Consider the following 21,911-nt stretch of genomic DNA (forward strand, 5'->3'; position numbering starts at 1 on the left):
TTCTAACTCAACACATGCTCAATATGTCCACTATTTCGATTCCCACCTTCCTTTACATGAACACTAATGTTAGCGAAAACCACGATTTCACTGCAGGCTTGAAGAATAAGGCATCTGAGCTCCCTTAAATCATGTGGATGCTTCCTTCAGGTACCCCTATAGAAATATGTCACATGAATCGAGGTCTGGACTACCAGGGATGGGAGTGGGGGTAAAATTGTCCATCAAAGAAACAACCTGGAAATCTGAGAAATGACCTGCATATTGAAATGCTTCTGTAAGAAATCTAACACAGTGTTTGCAGTATGTGGGCTTCCTCCATCTTACATTAACCGCAGCTTGTTGAATAGCAACAAATTGTGGAATGAAGTTATTGTGCAGCACGCTCAATTAACATGCAATGTTCCCAGTTTCTTCCAAGAAGAAAGGGCCAATAAGCCCACAACTGGAAATTGTGACCCACATTGTCATCCTCTGGTCACGACGTCGTCGTTCATGAAGCATTTGCCGATTTTCAATGGCCCAAAAGTGTACATTTTGTCTGTTAACCACACCATCCAAATGAAAATGTGCCTCGTCTGGAAACCACATGTTGCTGAAAGTTTATTCCCTACCCTCCGCCCAGTGGGCAAACAGTGGTCTCTGCCACTTGTGCTCTGCACTGAGCTTCTGACCAGAGATCATTGTGTACAGGTACATCCGGAGGTCACTTTCAATTTACAGTTGCACTACTGCCTTTCCAGGGTTTCTCTGTAGAGCAACTCATACCGCTTCAATATTCTTTGCCAAACAAATGGACTTCGGGCCCAGGTCGCTTCGCTTCCAATATCGATCCTTCAGGTCCAAATTGATCATACAGCCTGTGAATGGTTCTCTTGCAAGAGGGCCACAGTGTGTTAAACTGTTGTCAAAACCGCCTCTGAGTCACACAAGACTTTTTGTTTCATGTAAAAATAACAATTGCCGATTGCTGCTATGTTGTTAGTCATGAATTGATGGCCATGTTGTAAACACCAGTCTCCTAGCGGCAGTATTGTGAATTGCATGTCATTTCGTACCTTGCTTGTTTCTCCAAGCTCCAGCTACTTCTGCGAGATGCTCAGATGAGATATCTTGTGAACTCAAATTATGTATGAGCCAAGTGGTGACACATTTCGTGTGCCACCCTGTAGTATGCTCCCTGATAAGCATCTCACTTGGTAACCACGGCAACACACAATGTGTGAGTATAAGCAACATGGGAGGTAACAGTAATTCATTCATTCTCCACCTCCTGCAGTCACAAACTTGGTAACATATTTTTGTGGCTTTTGCCATTAAAAATATAGTACTATTCCCAATGCTGCAAACCATAAATAAAGATAATAAGGACGACAGTTGCCAGCAGTAAAATTAAAATAGCTAATATGATTTTCAGTATTCCTATTATTGTTCCACAATAACAGCACATAACTTTATAGTGACAGTTCTTTATGTGTGACAATGTCACTGTCAAATGCCCAGTGGTTGTTGGGAAAAGTACAGTTAAAAATTTCATGTTCAAAAGTAGGTCGTAATCACAAAGTCCTCCATCTTCAAGAATTAATCTGTAATGATACCAAAAAGTGTATTCCGTAACACTTTTATAATTACACTTGGAACCAGTATCTTGAGACTATATCCTGTGCCACTGGCCACTGTATGCAGCATGTTGGTGTCACTGTAAGTTTCATTTTTGATGAAGGATGCTGACAATACTGACTTTAACTGATTGTTTCACAGAGAAGTCTCGCCATCACAAGAACACGTTTTAATTACATTTGAAAATTATTGCATTAATGTTAAACCTACTGACACATTATGTTTGTAAATACTACTTGATGGCCAACATCATTGCAGCGTCATTTTATGTCAGTTTTCTCATAAAGCATAAGTGGTGGGAAGAAAATAAATATGTTGATGTAAAAGGGTGGGATTTACATTGTGGACATAGAACATTTGATGGAAACAATAAAAAAATGTCGTAAATGATGAAAAATTCAAGGAACGTAAAAGAGGGATTATACTGTTCTCCTATGCTTCCAAACACTGCTGCATGACAATTACAAGAGATGCAGGAACACAATTCAGTCAACACAGAATCTCTTTGAGGCTTAACACTTTACAGGTGGTCAACACAGATGTCATGTGTTATGAGGGCAACATCCACAGTACTGTAACTCTTGGCATGCATACCCAAACATGTCATGGCCACTATCAATGACAAGTAATGCCCGTCCACCACCCATCCTAAATCACACAATCTTTGAGATAACACAGAAGAGAAAAGGACAGAAGGGGGATAGAGCCTACAGTTAAGTAAAGTGACCACAGACAATATTAAAGAAGATAAACATCATGGTAAGAAGCACATACAATTTACTAATGCACTACTCCAACACTCAGACGATCACAGACATTTGAACAAAAATGACATGAAACATCTTAATGTTGAGTGATACCAATATGTAGTAGCATTCATGTTTTATTTTGTCTGTTGGTACTTTTGTGTGACGTGTTGAAGAGATCTGCAGTGACAGGCTATAATTGTCTCTTATTTAGTGAATTTAAGGACACAAAGGTACACGTGGTTAACCTGTTACCACCTTTACACACTACTACTGCCTAGGTGAATCCAAGAGTGTTTCAGGAAAAATCTCTCAGCCTTCTGATAAACTGATGACTGTTCCTTTTGTTGGTTTGAAACAAGAACAATCATAGCCTTGAAATCATGATAAATTTCATTATTATATTGGAAGTAAAACACAGTTCTGGAAGTACCTTAATTAGCCACACCTAGCTATTCTGCAAGATTTCATCCTATTATCTGACAGAGGTGTGACTTACGTGCATATATCTGTCTCTACAAAATTCTGGGTTCTCTGCATATACCAATATAATGGTTCTCTTTATTGTGCTGCTTCTCATTACCAGATTTGACCAGTTTTTAGAAAAGACTGCTAACTCTTAAACCATATATATTATTGCTATCTCTTTTTTATGATCACTATTATGTAAAGAATACAATCCACATTTTAATTAACATATTCTCTTCATTCCAGTTGCAGAGTTCTCGATGGATCTAATCACATTTTTTAACCAATGCCTCCCAAGAAAACCAACAACAATTAACATATAATTATTGTTAAAAAATTACTAACACCTGCAGAGCATCATGGACCTCGTCCTTTCAACAGCTCTGGCCAGTGCGACTGACAATGGTGGCCAGTTTATGATACACAGCAGACAAATCCGAGACATCCATGACACTTTCCAATGCTTTTAAAAGAGAACTAGAAGTATTATTTAATAATCCATTAAAGGCACAGAGAAATTAGACATTACCCGTGACTGCCTCAGAAACAGGAATATGAACAGGAATATGTATGCTTGCATCAAGAAACTGTGGGACATTGCCCCATGCAAATAGTACACTTTAGAAAAATTCTGTCAATTAACTTAAACATTACATCAAGTTCACATATTAAGGAGCCATCAAGGGAAAAAATGAATCATTACTATACACCTACTCTAGGAAGAATGTGTGACCCAGCCAAGGGGATCTTGAGAAGTATCAAGTGTTTTTGGGATGCTGCCAAATGTAACCAGCCTGCAAGATTACATTTACTGCTTCTAATTTCAACACACAAGACTAAACTTTCCTATTATCATAAACTACATTTTATTTCTGCTACCTTATACAAAGACGTAGTAAACATAGCCTGCACTGTGAAAGTGGTGGAAATCACAAAACAGACACTATTGGCCGATGTCATTCAACCTCCATCAGCCACCCATGGAACTAAACTCGGAAGCACATTTAATACTGCTTTGTAGTGTACTTTACAAGTCAAATAATTTCATAAAATTGCATCATGACAAATTGTTTCAGTAGTTCAGCCTAAAAATAATTTTTTTTTTCTTTTCTGACAATAGTTCAGATCCGAGTTCAAGTTGACAACAGCATAACATATATCACGACTACCTAATAGGTCACTTGATTAAAAAAAAGTGTTTCTCACTGCTGCAAAACAAAACCAACAGTACAAGTTTCTACATTAATAATTTTAGTATTTTATAACTTTTCATTACACCTGTAAATATCACTTTATATAGAGGGCATCAAACTTTTTTCCTAATAAGGACATTCAAATGTTTCATTCTATTTAAGCAGTTACTACCACTTAAACTTTCAAGAGTGTCTTACACGAGTGTGTAAAAATTTTAATTATAGGATTAAGGGGGGCAAAATTTTATCGAATAGAAATTTAAGAAACTTATTTTATTTCAATCTAAAGTAATGAACATGCAGGGTGGCGACTCAAAACATGGGGGGGGGGGGGGGGGGGGGGGGGGGGGGGGGGGGGGGGGAATGTCCCTGAGAATTCCAGGTATAGGGAGGAAGATGTCATAAGCAGCTCTTAAGAAAAATTAAGAGCGAACAGGGGGGGGGGGGGGGGGGGGGGGGGGGACCACAATCACACAATCACTTTTCAATCCTCTTGGTTGTAGTTTAAATCCAGTTTTTAAACAATGATGATTTATATGGACTAATTTTCAAGTCATGATGGATAGTGCCACAAATAATCAATACATACTGGTTATAAACTTGCATCTTTATTAAACATAAACACTGAACAGTAAATAACAACTCATAATCCTGTTGGATTAAATATCTACTCACAATGTAAACAAAATTTGGCTTCACAGCTGGATCAGCAGAATCATCTGCAGAAGTCTTCGGCAGATCAGTTCTTGGAGCTGATGACTTTGGAGAGTCCTCATCCGATATACTAAGCATAATATCATCAACATACTTTTTCCTTTGAGTATTTCGAGCAGATCTGCGTTTCTATTAAACAAACAATTCAACACTTTAGAGTAAAACACACCACTCATGTCATGAAGCAAAACAGATAATTCACCATGTATACTAAAGTGCACTACTTGCAACAAAAAACCATCTAAAATTCTTAAACAGAATGCAGAAAACCTGTTGTACTAAGAATAATTTAAATCTAAATGCCATTCCGATACATCATCAGATAAGGTTCTATCTAGTACATATCAACGCAACAAGTACAGCCCATCCCAGGAGGATGGATCAGTATTCATGGATACGACAGGAAAGATCATTTGAAGCAAAAATAGTCTAATAAACATGAGCTCTAAAATGCTCATGTTAAGAATTATGAGCACCTCTTCAGTAGAAGAGATGTGTTTCACATCAATGGTAGGCAATGAAAACCTTGTAACTCCATCTGTCTGTGAGAACTCTGGTTATAAACTTGCATCTTTATTAAACATAAACACTGAAGAGTAAATAACAACCAAAGAGTACACGGACTTCTCCAATCTGTCAACAACTAGGCCTCTCCAATACAGTTACACATGTAGCAACTTTCTATATCACTTTGTATTATTTTTTAAGAAACAATTTTTGCTTCACCTGCAAAAACTTAATGAAACGGTGTTATGGCATTTTTCTCGCCTACTGTTTGTCCATACCACCATCTCTCAAAACATCCAGAGCAAGGTAACTGCAGTAGAAGAGATTTGTATCACAGTATCAAAGATGAAGAAGTGCTTATAGCTCTTAAGGTATGGAGTTTAAAGCCCACATTTACTAGACTTTTTTTTGTTTCAGATGGCTGTTCCTGTCATATCCCTGAATATTTACCATGACCATGACATCGCTGTTAACTGTGAAAAATCTGTTTCCCAAGGTGAGTGAATATACACAGCTGGGCCTTAACAAGCAGCTCCAACTTCAAAATTTGGTCCATTTTTTAATATGTTGTGTGCAACATTGATTCGGTTTCAAGTAGTGCAGTACATGACCTCAGTTCATGGCTTGTAAAAAATAAACTAACGTTAAATCACAGTAAGACTCAGTTTTTACAGTTTCTAACATACAATTCAACAAAACCTGACTTTTAATCTCACAGAACGAGCATATGATTAGTGAAACTGAACAGTTCAAATTCCTAGGTGTTCAGATAGATAGTAAGCTGTCATGGAAAGCCCACGTTCAGGATCTTGTTCAAAGACTTAATACTGCCATTTTCACTATTCGAACGGTATCGAAAGTGAGTGATACTTCGACACGTAAATTAGTCTACTTTGCTTATTTTCATTCACTTATGTCGTATGGTATTATGTTTTGGGGTAACTCACCCATTCTAGAAGGATATTTTTGGCTCAGAAACAGGCGGTTCGGGCAATAAGTGCTGTGAGTTCACGAACCTCTTGTCGACCTCTGTTCACGAGTCTGGGTATTTTGACATTGACCTCTCAATATGTATATTCCTTATTGTCATTTCTTGTTACCAATATTAGTTTATTTCCAACAATAAGCAGCTTTCACTCTGTTAATACTCGGCAGAAATCAAACCTCCATTTGGATCGGACTTCCTTAACTCTTGTGCAAAAAGGTATGCAGTATACTGCTGCATCCATTTTCAATAAGCTGCCACTCAAATTCAAAAATCTTAGCAGTAATCCACGCGCTTTCAAATTGAAACTGAAGGGTTTCCTCATGGGTCACTCCTATTCTGTCGAGGAGTTCCTTGGAAAATTAAGCTGATTCTCATTGTATAGCTGATAGCGTTTGCTTAAACTTATGGACTGATTTTCTTGCAGGTTCATGAACATTTACTTTTATCTGTTATTACTTTTATGTTGCAAGTTCATGTACTGACACGTTCCATGACCTTGGAGATTTGCTCCTCAATTTGGTCCTACGGAACTTGATGCGTAAATAAAAAATAAATAAAAAATAACATCGCTCAGCAATTGCTAGAGAAGGCACAGCTAACTGAGTTCTCTGTTTGCAAATGAGCATCAGCAGGGACCAACCCTATGAGGCTTCAAAGCAAAAACGTGAGCTTATTGACTAATGTACATGACCCAACTGGAAGAGTGTCAAAAATGTTTGTTTTGTGCTACTCAAGAGGGTCAAAATTGAAAGACTGTTTCTAGGTGTACAACACAAAGGTATCATACTAGCTGACATGCAAAAACAATCATACTACCTGGTATGTATTAAATCTCACAGCAACTAGTACATTATCTAAATATGATCTTTCTGTGTTAAGTTCAAATGACGAACAGAGTTTGTTTATTGTTTAGCATGTCGAAAACGTTAGAGTGCCCTCTTCTGGAACACAGGGAGAGACAGTTCCCACACCAAAACCACCCAGTAAATTAATGATGAGGACCATTGTGCCAGACTGCATGGATGTAGTTTTTAGTCAGTTTTCCACATTCACTTAGGTAAATATTGAGACGGTTTCCACATGTCACCTCAGTCACACAATGCACAAACACTTTGAAGACAATGTCACATATGGCCAAGTAAAGTCAAGCAAGGGAGAATCCAGTATGGAAAGTCTGGCTCCAGCTGCCGGAGATTGGTTATGTGTCAGAGTTGGGTTTGCACGTGTGTGTGTGTGTGTGTGTGTGTGGGGGGGGGGGGGGTCTATTTTCGACAAAGCCTTCTTGCCCAAAAACTCACTTTCCAACAGTCTTTTTGTTCTGTCTACCTGTGACTCAGCATCTCTGCTGTATGGTGAATAGCAACTATGTTTTTCAATGTTATTACATTTGAGCAAGTACAGAAAAGACAAAGGGTGGGGTCAGTTCTCTATGAAATTTAACATACCAGACCTGTCCCAACCCATCACTGGCCGCATATAGAGTGGAAGGAATGAAGAAAGGAAGGAAATATGTTGATTAAAACTTCTGAAACTGTAGGAGATTGCATGTAAGTTAAGGAATATAACTTGAGATCACGTGTGACTGCCAAAGCTCATTAACTGAAGGAGCTACACAGGTGTGCTGGAGGATGGAATGTTACTGTGAGGTTGGACTGGGATTAGAAGAGGGAATAAAGGCAGATAGCAGACAGGGGATAGCGAAGACAGTGCAATGTTTCAGGTAATAGTAGGGAGAAAGGTATCTGTCAAACAGGTAGGTTTCCCATGCACTTGGCAGTCAAGTGAGGCCTCAAGTTTTCTATACATTTCCACACGAAGTAAGGGCAGCACACTGTTCTTTTCAATTTCCACTGTGACTTGGGTATAGCATGCTGTTGACTGAGATGCTGGAAGTTAAGCAGTTCCTACTCACCAAGTGGCCGGATAACGAAGGTGGTGTGCATTCTGAAGTCAGCATTAAGCATGCAATGAAGATGACTTAAGCACTGGTTCTTCAAATGCCTACATAGATGTCTACTGCATCTAGCAAGAGTGCACAAACCACAACTATCTGTTCATCACAGTGCAAGCAGTAAATGTATCACTCTGATGAAGGTCACTTGCAACAGTGACCACATTAATTTAAGATGATGATGATGTGGTCATATGCCCAGAAAGATTTGGTTGAAGGTGATGAGAACCATGGAAGCCTACAAACACACACACACACACACACACACACACACACACACACACACACACACAACCCATAAAAGTTTTGTCTATGAACTAGACAACTGAATAATGATTAAAATTGGCAAAAATGGCCCACAACATAGTGCCTCTTCCAGAGTATTTTGTGGTGCCATGCATACCTACCAATCCCTACCTACTAAACAGTACTACTTTTTATTCCAAATTACGCTTTTCGAATGATTCTGTCTCTTTCACTTGGTAAAATATAGTGACGATTTGCTATATGATACTTCATTTCTATAGTACGTAAAATGGAAAGATTTTAAAAATCTACTAACCAAAAGGCAGCAGAACAACACACACACACACACACACACACACACACACACACACACACGGTTTTACTTATGCAAGCTTTCGGAGCCAATGGCTCCGTCTTCCTACAGAAGGGTTGAAGGGGAAGGAAGAGGGGTGAAAGAAAAGGACTGGAGAGGTTTAGAAAAAAGGGCAGAGTGTGGAAAAGTCACCCAGACCCCATGTCAGGGAAGACTAACTGGAGAGGATGAAAGGAAACACTGATTGCTGGGGACTACATTGGACGAGATTTGAAAACCTGAGACTTTAAAGGTGAAAGACAGGGAAATATGCAAGACAGAGATTACTGTTAAAGCATCATGCAACAATTAATTAGAATGAAAATCAAAGTGGATCGTATGCAACACAGATGTGGGAGGGGGATGACTAAAAATAAGCAGGCCAGAAAATCAAAGATGCAGAAACAAAAGCGTAGTGAAGAAACAAGTAGTTATTGTGAAGAAATGCTGATACAGAAGAAATTAACATAAATAAAGGTCAGGTGGGTGGTGAGAATGAAAGACATGTTGTAGCACTAGTTCCCATCTGCAGAGTTCTGGGAAACTGGTATCTGGGGGGAAGAATCCAGGTGGCGCGCATGGTGAAACACGCAACAAGGCTACGATTGTCAGGTTGTAGAGCATGTTCTGCAACAGGATATCTTGTGTTGCTGGTATACATCCTCTGCCTATGCCCATCGTGTGTTGCTGGTAATGCCCATTCATCCTAACTGATAACTTGGTGGTAGTCATGCCAATGTAAAATGCTGAACAGTGTTTACATAACAGCTGGTATATGATGTGTCATTTCTCTTTGACAGTATATGTTTTGTCAGTTACGGGGCTTGTACAGGTGGTAGCAGAAGACTGCTTAGGGCATCTTGCAACAGGGATAGTCACAGGGGTAGGAGCCAAAGGGTAAGGAGGTGGGTGCAGGAGCAGCACAGGATCTGACAAGGATATTGCAGAGATTGGGAGGGCAATTGTTTATATATTGTAGTTTTCCCTATACAAAAAAGGAGCAAGCAAGTAATATTAGTATCAACACCACTTCCAAAATGTCAGTCAGTCAACATCACTTCCAAAACGTCAGTCAGTCAACATCACTTCCAAAACGTCAGTCAGTCAACATCACTTCCAAAACGTCAGTCAGTCAACATCACTTCCAAAATGTCAGTCCAAATTCTGCAGCCATTTTCACAACCAACTTTTGTCCTTTGCAATGCTTCAAAAGTTACAGCCATTAGCAATCACTATTTATCAATGAATCACATTCCCCTACTGCAAATTAAGGAAGGTCAAACTAACATTCCCTCAGCATAAAAGTTGGCGCGCACTATCAAATCTGACAAGTACAGAAAATATCTGCCATGGGCTTGTTTAAAGCATTATCCTAGCTTTTCTCTTCAGTGATTTCAGAAAATGACCTGAAATCTAAATGGGGCTGAGATTTTAATGAGTTTCCTTTCAAATACGAGTCTTAATGGCTGTTTTCTTGGCATCCCAGTAGAGAATGTGCTTTATGGGACATTTATTGCCATTTGACTGCCACATACCAACAAAACAAAATTGAGATATTAAGTTAAAATACGCTCCACAGATGAGGTATCCAAATAGGCAGGTACTGGTGATGTTATCCCCATGCATCTTTCAGTTACATAATACTTTAATAATATATACAGTTGAACTATCTTTCCAGGGGTACAATACAGGACAAAAACTTGAGAAATGTCTTCAGAAGTTAATGTCCCTCTTTTGCATATCAAATGAAAGATGTTGGAAGTATGTCTCTACATTCATTTTCTTCAGTTATCTTATGCAGCTGGAGTTGTATCGCATATCAATGTGGTTAAAATATAACCAATTTTAGCCACTATGCTTTTCTATTTAGCACCAACTGAATAGTTTGTAAGGAAATATCTGAAAGCTATGGTTAAGACAACAAAACTTGTAGAGTTGGCAGCACAGATAATTAGACACTGATGTCAAATGACGATGGTAACATCTAGTACACCAAGTTTAATGGTCAGGTGAAAACGTTTAAGTTCTGACACAAAATGTCTTAAATGCATTTTTTAAAAATCTCCCAATGTCTGTTATTACAAATTCAACACTAAACAGGATATTTGAGAGTACAGTGAAATAATTAATAATCTGAAGATAGTAAAGTATCTTGTAATCTGTTTTGTTTATTTTAATGTGATTTACTTCAGGTTCCACGAAAACTGATCTGAATAGGATGGATTCTCTCTAGAAACAGTTACTGCACTAATTTGATTAAACTACTTAGTGGCATAAGAAACATAACTCTATAAATACCTAAATTTGTTCTGCCATTATCTATATTAGCACTTCTACATTGAAGAGCCAAAGAAACTGGTACACCTGCCTAATATCGTATAGGGTCCCCGCGAGCACTGTGAGCAAGCAGTAGTGCCCTAACACAATGTGGCATGGACTCTACTAATGTCTGAAGTAGTGCTGGAGGGAACTGACACCATGAATCCTGCACGGCTGCCCATAAATCTGTTAAAGTATGAGGGGATGGAGATCTTTTCTGAACAGCATGTTGCAAGGCATCCCAGATACACTCAATAATGTTCATGTCTGGGGAGCCTGGCAGCCAGCAGAAGTGTTTAAGCTCAGAAGTGTGTTCCTGGAGCCACTCTGTAGCAATTCTGGATTGCATTTTCCAGCTGCAATTGCCCAAGTCCGTCGGAATGCACAATGGATAGGACTGGATGGATGCAGGTGATCAGACAGCATGCTTACATATGTGACACCTGTCAAAGAGTCATACCTAGATGTATCAAGTGTCCCATATCACTCCAACTGCACATGCCCCACACCACTACAGAGCTTCCACCAGCTTGAACAGTGCCCTATGACATGTAAGGTCCATGGATTCATGATATTGTTCCCATACACGTACACATCCATTCGCTCAATACAATTTGGAACAAGACTCACCCCACCAAGCAACATGTTTCCAGTCATCAACAGTCAATGTTGTGTTGATGAGCTAGGAAGGCGTAGAGCTTTATGCCATGCAGTCATCAAAGGTACACGAGTGGGCCATCGGCTCTGAAAGCCCTTATCGATGATGTTTCATTTAATGGTTTACACAATGACACTTGTTGATGGCCCAGTATTGAAATTTTCTGCAATTTTCGGAAGCTTTGCACTTCTTGTCATGTTGACAGATTCTTTTCAGTTTTCGTTGGTCCCAGTCTTGCAGGATATTTTCCCGGCCACAGCGATGTTAGAGATTTGATGTTTTTCTAGATTCCTGATATTCACAGTACACTTGGGAAATGGTCATACAGGAAAATCCCCACTTCATTGCTACCTCGGAAATGGTGTGAACCATCGTTCGTGTGCTGACTATAACACCACCTTTGAACTCACTTAAATCTTGATAACCTGCCACTGCAGCAGCAGTAACCAATCTACCAGACCAATCTACCAGACCAATCTGCCAGACACTTGTCTTATATAGGCATTACCGACTCTATATTCTGCCTGTTTACGTATCTCTGTATTTGAATACACATGTCTATACCAGTTTCTTTTTCTTTTTTTTTTTTTTTTTTTTTTTTTTTAATTATAACTTGTGTGTACAAATATGTATCTGGAATTTCTAAACTTTTTAGGTGTACTGGATTTTCTACTTTGAATATACACATCTTGGCGTTGATAATGTTAAACCTGAATCCACACATGAAACTTCAGTTCAACAGTAATATATAAAAAACTGAAAAGGAGTTCTGGTATTCAAATACATATCCTAGTACCCAAACAAGTAATCCTTCTGTTTAAATTTCTTTTACACACCACATAAATCTAAAGATATACACAAAACACAGGAATAAAGCAAAATATAGGGTTCACTGTGGAGTACAGTGTGATACAAATTGAAACCTGGAGAAGTACTTAGTCCAACACTCACTCGCTGCAATCATAGGTTCAAGATTGATTTGCTGATTTACCTGTAGGAAAATCCTTCATAACACAATATGCAATGATAATACAATGAAGGTGTAATCTGAACCCTCATCAAATATTTTGTTCTCATTACTTGCAGACTCGTCAATGGCTTGGTAAATCATTTGCTCCAGATTTTTCTCTCTTCACTGCACATTTTGAACACAAAATCAACACAATTGCACACAAAAGGCACAAAACAGAATTTGAAAATCAGCTAATGCCTGCGAAACAACAGATGATGACAATGGTTTCAAAGACAATAAAATTATCTAGTGATACCACTACTACCAACTAGCTAAAGCTACAAAGCCTGCACACCTGACATATTTGGAGTAGCCATAAATATACGTTTGACACTGCAGAAAAATCAGCGTAACTGACATGACATAATATTATATTTGCTGCTCATTCTCATTTCCAACAAGCGGCATAGTATTATGACAGCTACACACTAAATGTTAATACAATGGCCTCTCATTCAGGAGGAAAATTTACACATTCATTTTTGTTCATGCAGATTTAAGTTTTCCTGTGGCTGACCTACACTGATTAAATCATACCCTTATCAAAATTTGATCTTTGTGCTCCACTTCATACAACTTGCAGTCTACAGGGCATTAAACTAACTTACTTACTTCCTTCCTATATGTCTGTAGATACTGTCCAGATACTTTCAACAAACCCCCTTAACTGAGGAGTAATAACGTATTTGACCAGTGTTACTCACATTTTTTGAACTTTCTGAATCATCGTCAGGTGATGGCGGAGGAGTCGCCAACATGTCTTCTGCATCAGATTCATCACCGCCAACTAATTTCTTTTTATTCTTCTTTGTGAACATCCCCCTGTTAAAAATGGAAAAGATTACTTTCATAAACTTGCAACATTTTAATGTTGACTCAAATTTCAAAATGGCTAATTACAGTGTAGATGCAAGTTTTCCCCATAAACTGTTCAGAGCACAAGTGATGTAATGCAGGTTTATGCAGCTACCTACAAACCATATGCCACACTACAGAGTTTGTACACTGCACTGAAAGATATAAGGAGGGAGACCATAGAATTATGCAACACTAAGATTGCATTTTTTGTATGCAAAGTGATCGGCCAATCAACATTATGAGTCTTGCAATTGCAAAATTATTAGTTCCATTTTTGGTGGTAGTAATTATTTTTTACTTCTATTTTAATCTTATATTAAATATCAACACATACTGAATCAATTTTTAATAAAAATGTTTTTTATCTCTAAATGCTACTTGCAGAAAAAGTGAAGATTCACAGACGATACTTGTAAAGAACACCCATATCATAATTATCTATTAATGCATAATTAATGGTGATTTATCAAATCAATTGTATCAGAAACCCTAATACTTCCTATTATTAGTTATACTTGCCAAATTATCAATACAGATACAATAGCTTCAGAGATGCTGAGTCACTGAACGGCACAGCGAAAAGACAGTTGGAAAGTTAGCTTCCAACCACCAAAGCCTTTGTCAAAAATAGTCTCCTTTCACATTGATGCACTTTTCACAGTGATGATCAATAGCTTTGATACTCTGTTTATAGGGCAAAATAGCTATCAAACTCTGTGAATAAATAGCCAGACTGTTACATTCCATCCTGGATTTTCCGTTGCTTAAATATGAAATGAATTACTTTTAGTCAAGTTATAGAAGCTAGTACCTCTAACTACAGGACTGTCAAGACAACAATCAGCAGCACTGTCATTGTTGGCTTCTCCAACAATTATGTTTTTGAAACTGCTCACGTTCTCAATGTTAAAAATTTCCTGTCACATTACAAATCTCTTGCAAATAAAACTTCAATTATAATAACTTTAATAATAGTTTGGGTTTATTTCTCTAATGAATATGAGTGCTATCTTAGAAGTATCAAAAACTAACAAAGAATACAAATATTTTGGGAAAGTTATATTTCTCTACATAGTCTCCTTTCACATTGATACACTCTTTTTTGTTGTGCCTTTCTGGGACTCAGCATCTGTTTATGGGGCAAAATGGCTCAATTACAGACTCCACCTCTTCATTTGTGGCAAATCTTTGGAAACAAAAAATAATCAGAGTGGGCTACATCTGGCGAATAAGGTGCGTAATGAAGTGATAGAGGCATGAAATGGTGCACTGTTGTGATGAAAGTACCCCCCCCCCCCCTCTCTCTCTCTCTCTCTCTCTCTCTCTCTCTCTCTCTCTCTCTCTCTGGCACGACATTTTTTGCTCAATTTCATCACCTAAACACTGCAAAAAGTAAACATAATACGTCCATTAATTGCTTTTCCTTTCAGAAGATAATTAATGAAAATTGTCCCACATGCATCTAAAAACACTGACACTATGACCTTGCAATGCAGGCAGAACTGTCTGTGCCTTCTTTGCAGCCAATTCTCCCCTTTCAACCTACTATTTCGACTGTTCCTTCCTCTCAAGGGCGAGTGATGGATCCACATTTCATCCGTGGTTATGAATTGTTGCAATAACTCAATTTTATTGAAACATCCGCATAAAGCTTTTTTTTGTTCCATTGCGAGTGAACGCAGCACCAGTCTTGCGCAAATCTATCTCATGTCCAAATTTTCAGTCCATATTCAACGTGCAGCACTTTTGAAATGCCTACAATGCGCTCCCTAACTTGTACCCTTTCAGTCAACAGTCATCCAATATCACTTTGTGGATTTTCTTCAGAATTCCTGGGGAGATGACCTCATTGAGTCAACCACTGCAACGTTCATCTTGGCAGCTTCTATGGCCTCACTTGAATTGCACCGCCCCATGCTTTTCCCAGAGTAGAACTTAGTTCAGATTTATTATTAGTTGGACTAAGGTTTTTCTAATGAAAGTATTGTATCAGATAATGGTCAGTTTCATCCACATTTAGGAATTCACTGAGAGCATTCAATATTTATGGCTGCAAAAAATGTAACATCGCCAAAATTTAAACAAACTTTATAAGGTTGGTACTTTCTACCACAGACATTTGTATGAAACCTGAAACCCTATCTATATGCCACAAAGCTACAGACATCACAACATAATACATCACTCTGTGGGTCTACATGTATTTTTGCTGCTCATATGAAAATTTTAAGCCATCTGAGAATATACAACAGTACTAAATAAGCTGTGTTTAATGAGATGAAGAAAACCACACAACAAAATTAACGTTTTTCCCCTGCGTACACATTTTCGAATTCTCTGCCCCCCTGGAAGTCCATTAACCTAACCTATCGAGAAAAAATCAGACGTACTGTGATATCGGTCAGCAACAAAATCATAACCATTATATTTCTAAAAGTTTGACATGTTTGTCGCAAATAATTTCAAAATTTATTTTATATACTAACTTTGCATTCCGTTTTGCAGGAAAAACTGGTTTCACTTTCGCCTTTCTATCCCTTTTAGGCTTTCTAGTCGTTGGCGTTGTCTTCGTTGATGATTCTGACAAACTTTTCGAAGGGCTTGCAGGATCATCTGGGGTCAGCATTTCACTTTCACTGTCTTGTCTTTCCACTGAAGCAATTTCAGATTCTACTGCTGCAAGAAGATCTGACAGGACTTCTTCAACACCACTCTCGATTGAACTAGATGGTGTTTCTTCCACTATTCCATCCTTCTTCTTGGCTACTTTCCTGGAACCAACAATCAACATTAAATAAACTTGATAGGCTAACTTATTTTGCAGCAGTGGTTATTTACCACATATCTCTCTCTCTCTCTCTCTCTCTCTCTCTCTCTCTCTCTCTCTCAAGTTTTAGTAGGAGCTGCACAGCAAGAAGTAAGCACATACTTTCTTGGTTTTGGAGACTTGGTTTCCCCAGGTGCTTTAGGTTCCTTCTTTTTCTTCGGTTCCTTGGGAGTTTTTGGAGGTTTCGGCTCTTTGGCAGCTTTAGGTTCTTTGGGTGGTTTTGGTTCCTTTGGAGTCTTTGGTTCTTTTGGTTTTTTTGGTTCTCTTGGTTTCCTGAAAGAGAAAAATATGTAATTCCTGGTCACAACTATCAAAATTATATTATTTCAGCTCACACTGAAGTAGCTAACTGTTTAACTTGTGAAAAGGGAAAAAAAAAAAAAACACACACACACACACACACACACACACACACACACACACACACACACAGAGACAGAAAAGAGTACACACTGTTTTACTCTGAAGTCCATAGAAATACTTTCATGGTAAAAATAACAACAATAACACAGCAAATACAAATAACAAAAGTTGTTGCATAGTTTTTCCAATATACAATAAATAGATTCCTAAATTATGGTTAAAAATCTATTATTCAATATACATCAAAGCAGATACAAAAAACAGCAAGCAGTGATTAATGACTGTTTTATTGCATATTAAATGCTTTATTGCAACACACTGTTTTTTATTGTATTTTCAGTAACACACACAAGTTTGTTTATATATTATATCTAAGTTTTAGTAACTATTACCACTAGGTCCTTTCTGAACACCACGAGGTTTGGCTCTTACTGTGTGTAAAAATTTGTAACTGTCTTTGAACCTCTATGCACTTTGTTGGGAACATCATCACAATGCACAAGAAAGTTCCTCTACTTGTCACTAAACCCAGTTTTGGGATTCTGAACTGTCTGCAGTCAATAACAGCGTACTTTGTACTACGATACTACCAAATGTCCTTGATTACTATAATTGCCTACTGTTCCCAAGCTAAACACTCTACTACTGACCAAGTTGTCTATGCTGCTAAATGTACCAGAAAGTAATGAAGGGCAGAATATATCTTGCCCAAGTTTGCAAGACTATACATCACCTGAACTGTGATGTAATGTAATGTTGGTAGTAAAAGTTATCATTTGACTGGAGACAAGAAAAATAACATATTGCAGTCTTTGAGATGTAAACATTTTGGAAGTAACTGGCAAAGTACCTCAACACAGACGATTAAACACATTCCGATTGTGTGCAGCCAAGTTCCATCCTCCAGCATACCATTTTCAGGAAATTATTAACTACAAACCGGCTGATTTTTCCACACTGGTTATGCCAATCAAAACTGTAACTATTAAATCTCACATTAGTAGTTGTGTTGAGGCAACAACAGTGACACTCTGATGGATCAATAAGAAGAAAACTAAGCATAGGAGTGAACAGAGTGCAGCACTTGTGGCGGAAATTGAAGAAGTACAATTAACATGTGCCATGTGATAAAATCTGCAATATTAGTGAAAAGCACAAATACTTCATAATCACTTACCTGCTACCCTCAGATTTCATGATTGTGTCAAGTAGTTTTGTCCAACTTAAATCTCATCAATGAAGGTAAACATATTCTTCATAATCAGGCCAATCATGACACATTTTTAAAAATTTACCTTTTTTCCATACCTAAATTGTTTCCTTCATCTTACCCTTGAGTACTTGACTGTTAATAAACTTGGGTGTGGTTTTCAATGGTGAATCCTTCCCTTCTGTCGTGAAACACTAGCCAAACAGTATGACAGTTGTTTGTTGCTTCGTATCCTTTGGCTAGGTATGTACTTGGGGGATAGAAGCGCAAGCAGGAAATGGGATTTAGGAACCAAATGGTGCAGAACAACTGAATAAATTGCTTCAAAACTATTTCCACAGACAAGAATCACTATTATACATCATTTACTGCACTGATCAGTTTTGGAACCCAAGTGGGAAAAGAAGGCTCTTCATGTCAAATACAAATCATCTTCTTCCCTATCTGAGATGAAAAATGTAAAACTAAATAGTAAAAAAAAAATCAGAAGGAGACGAATGAGTGCGGAGGGTAGTGACTAAAATGACATAAGCCATAGTTTTGGATTACTCTACTCACAAATTAAGAATGTATGGATGAAAGTATAATGACCGGTTATTATCAATTCAAAAGAAAGCTTTTGAAATGGCAGGGAAAAAAAGCATTTCTCTTGCTTATGCATTCAGCACAAGGCAACAAACAAATTACTTTCATGCCTCTGCCTTTGCAGACTTAAAATGTCTCCACATTATGCCAACTTTGTTCACATGGCGGATTCTTTCATCAGTGCAAGAAAGTATTGCATTTCACACAAGCATGTTTTCTCGAAACTATTGCGTTCGTGCATAGGTTCATAGTGTTTTTGTTTTGCATATTCGTTTTCCAGTTACTATGGGTCTATTTATCAATTGTCAATTTTCATTTGTAGTTCACTGTTGCTAATTGGGCTTACATTTTGTCATCTAGAGATAGTGAGTGGAGCTGTGAGTACAAGAAAATGGAGTTCCAAGTGGAGAAAAAGACAATAGTTGAAACTTCAAATTCTCATTTTCTTTCTTTCCCTCCCTCTGCACAGGGAGAATATACACTTATGTGCTACTTTCTTAACACTTTGAAGACCGGCCACTTAGAGGAATTATTGGGCCAGAAAGACCAGCTACTTATGCTATTTTGAGAACATTACTGGCACATACTTAATTGATATTAATGACGAGAGGTTTAAAATGGCTCTGAGCACTATAGGACTTAACTGCTGTGGTCATCAGTCCCCTAGAACTTAGAACTACTTAAACCTAAGGACATTACACACATCCATGCCCGAGGCAGGATTCGAACCTGCGACCGTAGCGGTCACGCGGCTCCAGACTGTAGTGCCTAGAACCGCACGGCCACTCTGGCCAGCAATGATGAGAGAAAGCATGACTATCCTTCCAAAGAAAAAGTGTGAGGCCAGTTATTAAGCTATTTTTTCCTATATAACACACACACACACACACACACACACACACACACACACACACACACACACACACACACACACACACACACACCTTACCTAGGTGGCTTTGGCTTCTTCTGTTTTTCATCGAAAGAAGTGTTTTGGAAGTTGTCACCAATGCCATGGAGTTCACTGAAATCTCCTGCCTCATTACACTCAGCAGGTGGTGCCAGAGCCGCTGCATCTTCTGGTTTTTTCTTTGGTTTTTTTGGTCTGGGGGCACCTTTGTTTCGAGCTTTACCTGTTGTACTTGATACCTATAAAACAACATTCACCACTAAGCATTTACACAATCACTTGCCAGCAGTATTTAGATGGAAAACACACAATGAAATACCATCAACAGCACTATAATATATATCTGTATGTTTTAATAGCTAGTAGAGTAGTTAACAAAAACACACACAAAACATCCGTAGTTTAAGAAACATTCCTCTCCCCACTAGATATTGAAAGAGATCGTGAGCCGTTGTCATATATGAACACTCAGCTACTCTTATAACTTATAGAGGATGATCAGATGGGTCGAGGTAGATATACCTCACTTGAAATCGTCCAATATGTTCTAAACATCAGCAAGGTTAAAAAAGTCACCTGCACTCATAACAAGAGCTTCTACCAACTTCTGTTACAACAAAAGAAAACTTATTTTGTAGCCAAGTAGTTCCAGTATAGAAAATTTAATTTTTTAAATATTTTATACTGTGACCCCACAAAGCAATCAAAGCAACACATGCAATTTGCTTAAGAAAATAATACAGACAGATATAGTTTCTATCCCACAAAGCAACATATGTAATTTGCCTAAGAATGCAGTCAGTTATACCTTCCGATTTCCTACATCCCTCCACAATCAGTAATGGCTGGCACTTTACGACCAAAATCATCTATCAGTTGATAATGTTGTGACTTTGCCAGTGTTTATGGCTTTGAATCAAATAACTTTTCAGAATATAAGAGTTAAGGTTTAAGCAGTCTGGAAGATTACAGTGGTTTAATTAGCATAGGTGGCTCAGCATCTTTGTTACTGCTGAATTATTCTGTGCTACTCTCATTCATGGTTGTGATTCAACTTCTTGCAGTCCTGTTTATGCTGTTTCATCTTCATTTTTGTTTGTGATGGAATAAATAAACTCAGCTCTTGTGAATGACTAGAAGTGCTTCATTTTTCCTCCACCTTTGTGAACCATTACCTCACTGAAACAGATATTCTTTTCTTAACCTGTGTGACATCCTTTGTTTTTATTAATCTCTGTGGAATACTGTGTAGAAAGTTAAGCATACCATTCATTTAAACCTGCTCAACAAATACACAGCCAGTGCCTTTTTCGTCACATTTGTGACTGCAGGCCTTTGGAATGTGGATGTGCACTTTACTGCCAAGTTATAGCTTCTTTCTTTATCATTCTCCTTCCAGTCTAATTATTCAATCTGCTGAGGGAACACATCGCTGTAGAGATCACTTCTCCCCTGAAATTCATGTGTGACTTAGCTTCTATGAGTAGGCATCATGCCTTCCCAATAACAGTACTGTTATAATGCTCAGCTAAGCCATTTTGATCTACATTACAAGATACTGTCACCTATTGTACAACTCTCTTCATTCATTCAGAAAAGTGGTAAATTTTTCATGAACAAATCTGCTTGTGTTGTCAGTGCGTAACACACAAATCATCCATCCAGTCTGGTTCTCTTAAAAGTTTGAATAATTTTTGGGTCCTGATCCTTGGTCTTTTTCTTTTTAAGTGTATATACGAGGGTGAGTCAAATGAAAACCTTAAATATTTTTTAAAATACTATTTATCATGCAGAAGTAGTACAAAGCTGTATCACTTTGCAAAATAATCTCCCCCCACGTTCAATGCAAGTCCTCCAGCACATACAAAGTGCATACATTCCTTTAGCAAAAAATTCTTTTGGTAGTCCGCACAATCACTCTTGCACCGCGTGGCATACCTCTTCATCAGAACGGAGCTTCTTTCCTCCTATTTCGTCTTTGAGTGGCCCAAACATATGGAAATCACTTGGGGCAAGGTCTGGTGAGTATGGTGGATGAGGAAGACACTCAAAACACAGGTCTGTGATTGTTGCAACTGTTGTATGGGCAGTGTGGGACCTTGCATTGTCATGTTGCAAAAGGACACCTGCTGACAGCAATCCACATCAATTTGATTTGATTGCAGGCCGCATATGATTTTTTAGGAGATCTGTGTATGATGCACTGGTGACAGTGGGGGCCTCTAGGCATGTAATGCTCCAAAATGACAACTTTTTCGTCCCAAAAGAGAGTCGCCATAACCTTCCCTGCTGATGGTTCTATTTGAAACTTCTTTGGTTTTGGTGATGAGGAATGGCGCCATTCCTTGCTCGCTCTCTTTGTTTCCGGTTGGTGGAAATGAACC

The 21,911-nt window shown here is 38.2% G+C and overlaps 1 protein-coding gene across 1 annotated transcript in view; it reads right to left on the minus strand.

The window, feature by feature from the left end:
• LOC126457232 (chromodomain-helicase-DNA-binding protein 7-like) overlaps positions 1-21,911 on the minus strand; it is a 311,277-nt gene that overhangs the window by 223,042 nt on the left and 66,324 nt on the right. The window contains exons 5-9 of the mRNA XM_050093361.1: positions 19,567-19,766; positions 16,562-16,732; positions 16,119-16,403; positions 13,479-13,596; positions 4,703-4,870 (exon numbers count right to left, since the gene is read on the minus strand). Coding sequence (XP_049949318.1) covers positions 4,703-4,870; positions 13,479-13,596; positions 16,119-16,403; positions 16,562-16,732; positions 19,567-19,766 — 942 coding nt within the window. The remainder of the gene's footprint in view (positions 1-4,702; positions 4,871-13,478; positions 13,597-16,118; positions 16,404-16,561; positions 16,733-19,566; positions 19,767-21,911) is intronic.

Source organism: Schistocerca serialis, chromosome 2 (genome assembly GCF_023864345.2).
Source record: "Schistocerca serialis cubense isolate TAMUIC-IGC-003099 chromosome 2, iqSchSeri2.2, whole genome shotgun sequence".
Taxonomy (NCBI): Eukaryota; Metazoa; Arthropoda; class Insecta; order Orthoptera; family Acrididae; genus Schistocerca; species Schistocerca serialis.